Here is an 11,003-nt window from a genome sequence, read left to right on the forward strand (position 1 = left end):
GTGATTGGCTACTAACAGTGACAGTGGCTAATAATGTAATATGGAAATACAGTACTCATTGTGCTACATGAATATAAAATAAGACTGTAACAGAAGTAATGCTAATATCTCAACAAGTCAGAGTTACACTCCGATCAAACTGTGATGCCCAAGTCTAGAAAAAAGCAGCAAATAGGTTTCTGCAGCTCCACCTGTAAACAAACCTAATACAGATCCATCCTGTATTATCCTGAAGCTGTGGAGCCGAGTGAGAAGATTTGTTTTAATGTTTATGAATGTGAACGAAAATTCAAGACTGTCAAAATTAAATCTCTGTCACTGATCTCCAAACTTTAGATCCTCAGGACTCGACTCTAAAAAAGAGAGAAGAGTCATTTTCTCTGTATTTTTTTTTTAATTAGTTTGTCTGGTAATTTATTTTCCTCATGAGCAACAGATAAAAGGAGCATTTGATACAACATGACCTTCAGTTGGTAACGATGGTCCCATCAGAGTAAAGAACATGAGGACAGGCCTGCTTTACGGTAGGCTTAACTTGTGATTGACAGGGGACTGCTGTATCTGTTGATGGTGATGGACAAAACGCTCATTCAAAACACTTTAAAAGGAAGTTGATCACTGTAGCTCAGGGGTGTCGAACTCCAGGCCTCGAGGGCTGTAGCTACTTTTAAAGTCTGTTTGTCGCCCCCTACAGGCCTGCAGGACATTAACAATAACTCCCACTGACTGCAGCAGTCACAGAGGCTGCAGAGACGTGTTTGTACGTAGGAAGCGTAGACGCACACTCATGTGTGGAACAAATCAGTGACAATGTTTACTGCTTTAAAACAGAAATCACAAGGTGGCCTCTAGTGTCCAGCTCTGGTATTGCACTGAAAAGATGAGTCCGAATTAAGGTGAACATCAACATTTCATCTCCAGTAAAACAAGTGAAGCTTTTATCATCTCTCATTTCATTTTATAATTTCTTACATCTTCTATCTTACATTCGGTAGTAAAAGACATCTCTACTTAATTACAGTGACACATAATGAACATGGAGCATTAAAGTTCCTGTTTGTCTGTTCAGCAACACAGTGAAGACACTGTAAATGTAAAACTTTAAGACTTAAAAATGGACCAAAGATTTAATAAAAATTAATAAATAAAACCGTTGGAACACTTTTACACTCGCAACTCTCAGCACTAAACTGAAAACACGATCGCAAATCAGACTAAACTTTACAGACTGAACATCGAGTCCTGACCAGCAGGAAGTTTAACATTAAACTTAATTAATTATTTGTAGCTTTAAAAATCCAGAGATGTAAAATGTAAATCACATTGTTTTGGATGTTTATAAAGTGCAGCAGATGATTAACGAAGGGTGTTTAAAGTAATCAGCTTATAGCTCAGGTTCTCTCAGACAGTAAAGATGAAAGAAAGAAAACAAAAAACAATCAGAGCTCATCAGCTGTGGTAACAAAGTCTGCTTTCATACAGTGAGATCAGTAAAACAAAGGAGTTCTCCTTATGAGCTCCATAAATTCTCTTTCTGTTACTTTAAAACTTGTTGGTGCTTTTCCAGTCTTTTGTGTCACCAACACAATTTTCAGGTGACTCCCCCCGAACTTTCCACATGAACTGTGCTGGAAATATCCACTTTCATCTGTAATGAATGCAAATGGAATGGAAAAGACTGCTTGTTTGGGAATGATCAATGTCAGCCCAGCACAGTGATGATCAGGAAGGATTTTAACCCTTTAATTAGTCCCTCAGAGACACTTTGAGGTCTCCCTGAAAGGTTTAAGTTCACCTTTAACAAACAAACAAAGAACCAGTAAGTAAATTCATTAAACACGCTGACAGTGAGGCAGAGGAGTGTTTCTTCTCCAGGCTGAACTTCACAGTTTTGTATTGAAGGAGGAAATCCATCAGTTTCACTGCTTGATGTTTCCAAGCAGATCCTCCAGAGTCTGACAGCAGCAACTCTGACTGAAGACGTCTGTAAGAAATATTTCCTGTTTAGATCCTCTGATCTTCCACTCTGGGTTTTCTTGTACGTCACTTTGTTTGTCTGAAAATGAGCTCAATAAATAAGCTGGATGAGGCTCGAATCTTCAGCTGGGGTCAAAGTTCAAGTCAATCTCACATCCTTTTGTAGGAGTGACCTTATGATGATCTCAGTGCTGCTGGGCCCGAGTGTCACCCTGTGGTTGATGGTTTGAATCCAACATAAATGTTAAGATCCAGGAAAGATAAATCTCTCTCAGCTCCATTAAGACCAACGCTCATTTGAGTACAGCAGCTAGACTGATAGTGGTTGTTTTTGTGTCTCATCATCCTCTGGATGCTTCTGCTGAAAGAAGTAGAATAATGAGTCAGTCTGACGGTGCAAGAAGCAACAACATGTTTGTTTGTTTCTTACTTTACGTTTCTGCAAGACGTGGAGAGAAATATGCAGCAAAACCAGCGAGAGCCAAAACTAATGGTACGGTGATGACAACAATGACCACAGGGACCCAGGATCGACCTGCTGATGTAGAAAAAAAAGAAAAAGGAAAAAAAAGAGCTCACCACAAATACACAACCCAAAGAAGAATGATGCAGAGAAAAGTTGGACGGTCTTCTCACCATGTCTCTGAGTCATGTCCTCAGGATCTGGAGTTGGGAAAAGCAGCAGTGTCGTTGTTGAGGTTTTAGCAAATTTTGCATCTAGAAAACCACAAAAATCAGTTGCGTCATAATAGGTACAAGAATAAAGACGTAAGAACCAGAATGTTGACATTTGAGTTTTGAATCACAGAATAACATTGAAATGTTCAAGTTGGTGCTAATGTCCAAAAAGATGTCAACGTGAATTTCTTTTAAATTATTGTCACATTTTAAGCAGCTCACATGGTGATGGCACAAACTTGCAGTCCCACAACAACATGCTGCTCTTTTTCCCACAGAGAAAAATGATGATCTTTGAGTTTTTTGGATCTTCAGTAAACAAACTTCACAATGACTCAAACTTGTGCCCAACTCTTGTTTTAAAGTCATTGAAGATGAAAAATTTGAACACAACTATGCATGTATATAAAATGGAAATATGTGTGTACAAGGAAAAAAAAATACTCGTAACAGCTGTGAAAAGAGAAAAATTATTTTGTTTGATGTTAGATTAATAAGTACATTCTTATCTCAATTTCTGGTCTAAGATCACAGTGATCACATGTGTATAAATGAATTTTCTTACCAGAGACGGTGAGTCTGCAGCTGTTGTAGCCACTGCCGTAACCTGTGTCCACCTCACACAGGTACAGACCCGAGTCCTCAGTCCTGAGTCTGGACAGCTGGAGTCTGATTCGTCCTTCTCTGAGGGCGTCTTTGTCACTCTGGACTCGTCCTGAAAACTTTTTGTCCTGAACCTCTGAGAACTCGACACCATCACGAAGATAATACAGAGTTAAGTCATTATTCAGGCTACAGAGGATCTTCAGTGCTGAGATGGACGTGTCTGGTTTGGTGGTGAACGTCCACTCCAGTGTGATGTTGTGGTTCTCCTCTGCCTGATAGGAGCTCTGTGTCACATCCACTACAAACGATCCTGTTGAGGAGACAGAGAGGAGCAGACACACTCACAACTTTATACAACTTGTGTTTTTTTCCCCCCTGACATGTTTCTGTCCATATTGTACATTACCGACATATATTCTACCAATAGTAAACTGACAATAAATAACATTGAATTAGAGTATCTGAAATTATGTTTCTTGAGTAAGCACAAACTATCCTGGATTCCACATTTTAGGTAAGTTAAAAGGCAAAATTTCAAAGTCTCTCTCAATGCTCTGTAAAGTTAAAATCTCTGAAATCAAACATTATTATACTCTGTATTGTTCTATTATACTTCTGTATATGATATACTGTGTAAATGTGGGGAGACACCTGTAAACACACCATCCAATATACATTCTGCAAAAAAGAACAACAAGGATCATAAATAAAACCAACTCAAAAGAATTATCAAATCTACTTTTCCTTAAATGTCATATTCTTAAATTTAAAGACTTTGTTGACAATGTTCAAAGCAGAAAACAAATATTTGGTCCACAACATTCAGAACTTGTTCAAAATAACACCAAATACTAATGACCTGAGAGGAATCCATAGCCAGTAGTACGGACTAATGTAAAATATCACAGTATTACAGTCACAGGAGTTGGTGTGTGGGACACCTGTAAAGGTGATGAATTATACTGAAGTCTTTTCTTCATTTTTACAGCTAAAGTAACCCAAGCTTAAAATTTTAATCAAGGTGTTTGTCACATAGAAATTACTCCATATGAAACAATGTCCAAACACAGTAACCATTCTGAGATACTAGTAGAACAACAGCCAACAGTATAACTCCACGTTTTACTCTGGCCATCCTTGTTCCACCTACAGATGATTTAATCCAAACATTTCCAACATTTTGTGTTCAAGCTTCAGCTCGGCCTCCAGTCTTTTTGTCAATGACACGTCTCCAAACATACATCTCACCACCATCTTTTAAAATGTGTAAACTAATGTATAAAACAAAATTCAACTAGAAATATAAATGTAAAAGACTGCTGCGATTTTATATTTATAAAATGTCCATAACAGTGCTGGATTGACCTCAAAGCACTCCACATGGAGAACATTATTTTACTTGTTTAAAAAAAAAAATAGTTTGAGAAATAAACTGTGCAGCGTGTGAATATAAAGCCGTGGAACTATTGAGCTGTCCTTCATTGCATTCTTTGTAGGAAAATGTGAAACGATGCAGTGATTTATTGAAATGTCTGCTAACATTCATGAAAATACAGTAAATAAGATAAATACAGAGTCTGTACAATAATAACTGGAAACTTACCTCAGCTAAATGAGGAGAAGACTGAAGTTCTTGTTTGTGCTCCTAAAAATTTTGTACCTAGTGTTATGGAAAACTTGGGTCCACTTGCTACATTTGCCAAACCGTCTATCAGGAGCCTTGGTGTTAGTATTGACTCAGCCCTGACTTTGGATGCCCATGTAAAATCTTTGGTTCACTCCTGTTTTTATCACTTGAGAAATATTGCTGAGTCGCGCTCCGAATTAGAAATTGTCATTCATGCATTTGTTTCATCTCGTCTGGACTAGAGCTGGGCGATATGAGATTTTTTCATATCACGATATGTTTTTTTCATTTCAGGCGATAACGATATCTATCACGATATAAGCCAAATAACTATATTTGTAAGATTTAAATGTGCTGTTGCTCACAAGTAAAATGTGAAATAATCAGCAGCTTGTTTTTATTTAAATATTTATTTCCCATAATAAGTTCAACAGGGTAGATGTACTTTTTCAGATAAATAAAGACAAATATTGCAAACTACACAAAAGGCAGCCGCTAAAGCGTTTAAGTTTCAAAATAGAACAAACGAAACAGACTACTAAATTGTCAATTCCACTTAGAAACAAAATATTAATTCTAAAAATAAATCTTAGTTTGTTTTACAGAAGAACAGACAAAACTGACTAACTTTTGTCAATATCAAATAAACTGAGAACTAAAAGGAAATTCTCAATCTCTCCTTGTTGTATAGCTGAGCTTTTCAAACAGTTTTAACAGTTACTTTAGTCTGACAAAAGCCGAATGACGAATTAGCACTTCCAGTCAGAGACTGAGGCTACGTCCACACGTACACGGGTATTTTTGAAAACGGAGATTTTCCATTTTCGTTTTAAAAAATAATCCCGTCCACACATAAAGGCAGAAATGAAGGAAAACGCTGCTATGAACATGCCAAAGCAGCAGGTGGCGCTAGATTCCTAACCGTGCAGAAATGTTGGCCAATCAGAAGTCTAGAAGCCTCGGTGGGAAAAAGTAAACAAAGCTGGGGCATAGAAGCAGAACCGAGTCGTATGTGTGGACGGACAGTAACTGTGTGTATATGTAAGCATTTAAACACTGCAGAGAGTAGAATTAACAGTATTGTAGAAATTCATTTCACCGAAACAATAACGTGGCGCACAGTGTGACGCATGCACCAGTTTATTGTATTTCCAGACTTGCTTTCGGCACAATTTACAGTGCACGCTACTCTGTTTTTTGTCAGACTTGAAATAGCCGAAATACCTTCACACTACGGAACTTCTATGGCTCTTCCGTTCGACAATCTCTCCGGCATTGGAACCATCATCTGTTTCCTCTTCGGTCACGCTCGGTTGATTTTTCTAGTCGGCACACTCATTTCCTCCATTACGCGCTGGCTCCATTACCCGCTGGCTGCTTCCCAAACAAACACACGTGCGGCTTGGCACTTGTGCTGTACGTAACAAGTCACGCGACGTGACGCTGCGGCTGTGATTGGTTCGGCTCTGCGCTACTTAATTTGGATTGGCTGACCTTTTTTTTTTTTTTTTTTTTTTTTTTTTTAAGAGGACAAGAGCGGCGAGGTCTATCGCGATAGCTTAATTTCTCTATCGAGTAAAAGTTATATCGCGATACATATCGTTATCGTTCTATCGCCCAGCTCTAGTCTGGACTATTGTAATTCTTTGTTTACTTGTTTATGTAAAGCCTCTTTGGAGCGTCTGCAAGTTGTTCAGAACGCTGATGCAAAGCTTCTGACCAAGTCCTCCAAGTTTTCCCATGTCACACCCCTGCTGATTCAGCTGCACTGGCTCCCCGTTAAATTCAGAATCCAGTTTAAGTGCATGGACAAGCACCAACACATATAAGTGAACTTTTACATCCATACATTCCCAGCAGGTCCCTGAGGTCATGTGACCAGGGCTTGCTTGCCGTCCAACACACGAGGCTGAAAACAAAAGGCGACAAAGCTTTTGGAACTGTGGCCCCCAGATTGTGGAACTCTCTCCCTTTGAGCCTGAGATCTGTGGACTCAGTGGTCGCTTTTAAAAAACAGCTAAAAACTCATCTTTTTAAACTTGCTTTTGGTTGATTTTTATTTTTAGGTTTTAGCTTCTGTGAAGCACTTTGTGATTTTATCTTGAAAGGTGCTATATAAATAAAGTTTTACTTACTTACTAATGAACTAGAAAGTCAGTATTTGTTATGACCACCTTTGTTCTTAAACACAGCCTGAACTCTTAGGCAGTTTTGTCATTTCTTTAAATAGTCTTCAGGAAAATTTCCCTAGCCTTTATTTCTTTGGATTACTTGTCTCCACATTCAGTGTTTTCTTATCCAGAGTCTCAACAAACCTGCTCTAACTGGAAATGCCATCTCCATTTTTAAAATCATCAAAAATTAAAAACACTGTCACATTAGAAAGGTGTCAACATACAAAAACTGGCTCAGTACCTACAATCAATTTTAGCATTAGTTAAAAAAAGACAAACTAAAAGTAGATAATGGTAATAGAAACACATTATTTACCTCTAACTGAACCCAAGCGGAGCATTAAAGTCCACAGTGGGACCATGAAGAAAGCCATGAAATCCATGTTGTCATCTTGTTAACAGTCTGTGGGGAACCAGATCTACTTCTTCCTCATCATCATCATCATCATCATCATCATCATCATCATCACATTCAGGCTGCAGACAAAAAGATAACTGTTACGTCTCAACACAGACATGCTGCTCAGTTTATATTGACACTTTGATTGTAAAACGACATGACGAATAAAATTTAATTCAGCAGCTACGATGCTGACCAACTACTAATGTTAGCAGGTGGCTGAGAGCAACAACTACACCAGAAATCTACTAGATCTAAGAATGCGAGGGGAAACCTGAGCGACACCTAATATCTCTGATTTATTGAAAACTAAACTGAAATCAGAAAAATATAAGACAGTAAGAACGTCAGTGAGCAGCATACAGAGATAATTTACAGGAACATGCTTTAGAAATCCACACATACCATGATATATGTTTTTATTTATTCTGAACATGAAACTTGTCAAATCTGGCAAAATCAAATGTTGCTGGATTAAAACCTGCTTTTTCCTTAAATGTAATTGGGTGTAAGAGACTGACTGATCCTCTGCTACATGGAAACATCATCATGGATTTCTGGCAGTGAATATTTTACCAATTGTGTTTGCAAGAGGAGTTGACTTCTTGAGCTCTGGTAAACATCACATTAGCGTGAAAACCATAAATTAATGACTGAAATTTGGTTGAATCCAGTGACGTCAGTAAAGAGATTTACCTCTAGCACAGAAGTGTTACCAGAACAGCAGTGAAGGCTCAGGCATGCATCAATAATTTATAATACTTTAGTTCAGTTTGTTCATGATTATGAGAGTCTGCTGGAGCTGAGCAGGAAACAAATCTGAGACAGAGGCAGTATGATACTGAGTCAAACCAGAAGCTCCGGTCTGATCATCTTGTAGGTAGAGACTGCATTATTTGTTCTTCAGCTAAACTAACAAGCTACAAACACAGGTGATTTATGGACTCCGTGCATAAGATCACTACAAATCGCCCTGAGGTGTAAACCATTCTGAGATACATTTCTGAGATACCAAAACACAAATTTGTCAACGCACAATCCACACTACAAGGCACATCTGTCATTTTTATTACTTCCGAACAAAAAACAAAGATCCTCAGATTGAAGGAAATAAGAATGTCAGTTTTAAAACATCAGCTGTTGTCCAGAAATAATTTTGTGCAGATTTCATGTTTGCAGATTTATTTCCAGACAATGATTTTTATGGGCAGTGAAAACCATAAATCACATAAAATCATAAATTGTATTCATTAAAAATGACCACTGAATGGTTATATGTATTATGTTATATGTATTAACATGACAAATCGTGACACAGACTTCTTATACTCAAAGTGCATGGGCTGCTAGTAAAAGTTAAAGGCGTGGGTAATATTTTGCAGCATAGGTGAGAATAGTTTAACTCTGGACTTACCTGCTGTGACAAACCAGCGATTATTTCACCCACTCCTTAAACATGAACTTGCAGACACGACAGTCATAGTTTCACGAAATGTTTAACTTTTTCCTGTCCGAGCAAACGATCATACCTGTGTTTTAGGTATATAAAGTCCCAAACCCGAATTGGAGGCTGGCTTGACACCAGTCCGAAAAGCGTCAGGGAATCACGACGTTTTACGCTTTTTTGCGTGCGAAAGTTTGCTTTCAGCTGAAAGCAGAGTCTAAGTAAAACATCGGTTTACCTTGAACAGGTATGATTAAGACGAAACCCGAGCACAGAATTAAAGCCCGTAGTGAAAGAAAATTAGCTTTTTCACATCCGCCAATGTGTGATCAAAATTCAGTGTAATCTACACTAACATGCAGCTGGAAACACCCGCTTACACTGTACATTAGTCCAAGATGATCAAAGGAGAAACTCCACAGTGAGAAGCAGTCCTTAGAGTAGAAGTTGTTCAGGGACATTAAAGACGTGAATTCCCTCACGCATTCCCCAGACCTCAGTTGTGTATACAGAGCTGATGAGCCTCACAGCGCATTTAGTCAATTCGCGCAAAGCTGGTTTGCTGACTGCAGCTTCGCTTCAGCAAACGGAACTTTTGATCGTCTTTAATGTCCCTGAACAACTTCTACTTTAAGTGTATACACACACACACACACACACACACACACATTATATATATATATATATATATATATATATATACATACACACATATGCACACGCATGCTGTTGCATCTTCAAAAAAATAAAAATACAATAACTGAGACTTACAATGAAGTATCGTTGCACTGGTTTACTGAACCTTTCTTTCAGGGCATGTACAGAACAGCATTTTTCTACTGCCTCCTACAGTAGTTTGCGAACGAAATGGCGAGCCGGCTCCTTATCGCGAGCCGTCACGTGGGTTATATTCTTTTTTCTTTTTCTTTCTCTCACCCTCTCTCTCTCTCGCACTTTTTTTCCGCTTCACTCTGCACGCGAGCCTTGTGCTTTACGCTGGGCAGAGGGGGGAGGGGCGGTAGTTACACTCAGTAGCACACGAACAGAGCAGGAGGGAGAGAGAGAGAGAAAGAGAGGCAGGGACAACAACGTCACATTAGAAAGGTATAGTAATCATCCACAACTATTTTCGGTTGCAGATGATAAAGGATTCAGAAAGTTTATTCATGCAGGTCCATATGACAGAGAATATGCATGTTCTTTTAGTTTTCATATTATAATTTATATTTAATTGTGTTGTGGTTTGCAGTGTTTTGTGTTGTTTCACTTTAAATTTGTAAAAGGAAAAAGCTGAAAGTTTAAATAGTTAAAGTTGAAATGTGAATAGTTGATTTTTGTATAATATGATTTATTTATTACATTTTATGTGGAGTGAATAAATAAAAGTGTATTTACGGTGGCCCCTAGAAACAAAGCACATACAAACTTCAAATCACGTACAAACTCAGAAGCACGTAAAAACTCAAAACACGTACAAAAGACAACAGAAGTGCTCCAGGATGCTGGGCGCAGTGTTGAGCTTTTGTTATCTTGTGCCTACACAAGCCAGCAAGTACCAATGACTGGATTTGGTGTGTGGTAGTAACAGGTAAATTAACTTTTTTTAAATTATTTGAATATATATGAGTGCCTGTGTATAAATACACAAACGATACACACATGCTTTCAATTGTGTAATTTAAGTGATCTAGTACTTTGGAAGTTCAGTTCATGCTAGAAATGTGTTTTGGAGTTTGTACGTGTTTTGTCTCTAGGGGCCACCGCATATATTTATATATAAACATATATAAATAAAACCACTTTTTTTACGTTAGTAATTCCTTTTGTGCATAATTTTATATTATTGTTAATAATAAATTAATTAAAGCAACAAAACAACCTGAAGAGCCAGTTCGGAGCCGAGAGAGCCGGCTCTTTTTAGTGATCTGCAGCACACATGTTAGGGGGACACTTGAATACCTACTCAATGTGTTTGTGTGGCAGATTGTTAATATCATTAATCTTCCACTAAAAAAATAAAATGAAATGTTTTAATTTTTTAGTGCTAAAAACTTTAGTAGTATGAAATTGAACTCATAATTAAATCCATAACCTGCA

At 37.9% G+C, this 11,003-nt stretch overlaps 1 protein-coding gene across 3 annotated transcripts; it reads right to left on the reverse strand.

Annotated features, from left to right (window-relative positions):
• Window positions 1–790: 790 nt before the first annotated feature.
• Window positions 791–9,927, reverse strand: LOC143415180 (programmed cell death 1 ligand 1-like). Of its 3 annotated transcripts, none has more exons than XM_076880703.1 (6): window positions 9,678–9,927; window positions 7,379–7,539; window positions 3,221–3,571; window positions 2,614–2,694; window positions 2,408–2,512; window positions 791–2,338 (listed from the first exon to the last, which is right to left on the reverse strand). In XM_076880703.1, the coding sequence occupies exons 2-5, from the start codon at window positions 7,443–7,445 to the stop codon at window positions 2,409–2,411; spliced, it is 603 nt and encodes a 200-aa protein (XP_076736818.1). In that variant the 5' UTR covers window positions 7,446–7,539; window positions 9,678–9,927; the 3' UTR covers window positions 791–2,338; window position 2,408. The 3 variants fall into 3 exon arrangements, with proteins under 3 accessions (XP_076736818.1, XP_076736816.1, XP_076736812.1); XM_076880701.1 differs by having other exon boundaries at window positions 791–2,335; window positions 2,408–2,515; XM_076880697.1 differs by having other exon boundaries at window positions 2,408–2,515.
• Between the last annotated feature and the right edge of the window lie 1,076 nt (window positions 9,928–11,003).

Source organism: Maylandia zebra, linkage group LG3, assembly GCF_041146795.1.
Source record: "Maylandia zebra isolate NMK-2024a linkage group LG3, Mzebra_GT3a, whole genome shotgun sequence".
Taxonomy (NCBI): Eukaryota; Metazoa; Chordata; class Actinopteri; order Cichliformes; family Cichlidae; genus Maylandia; species Maylandia zebra.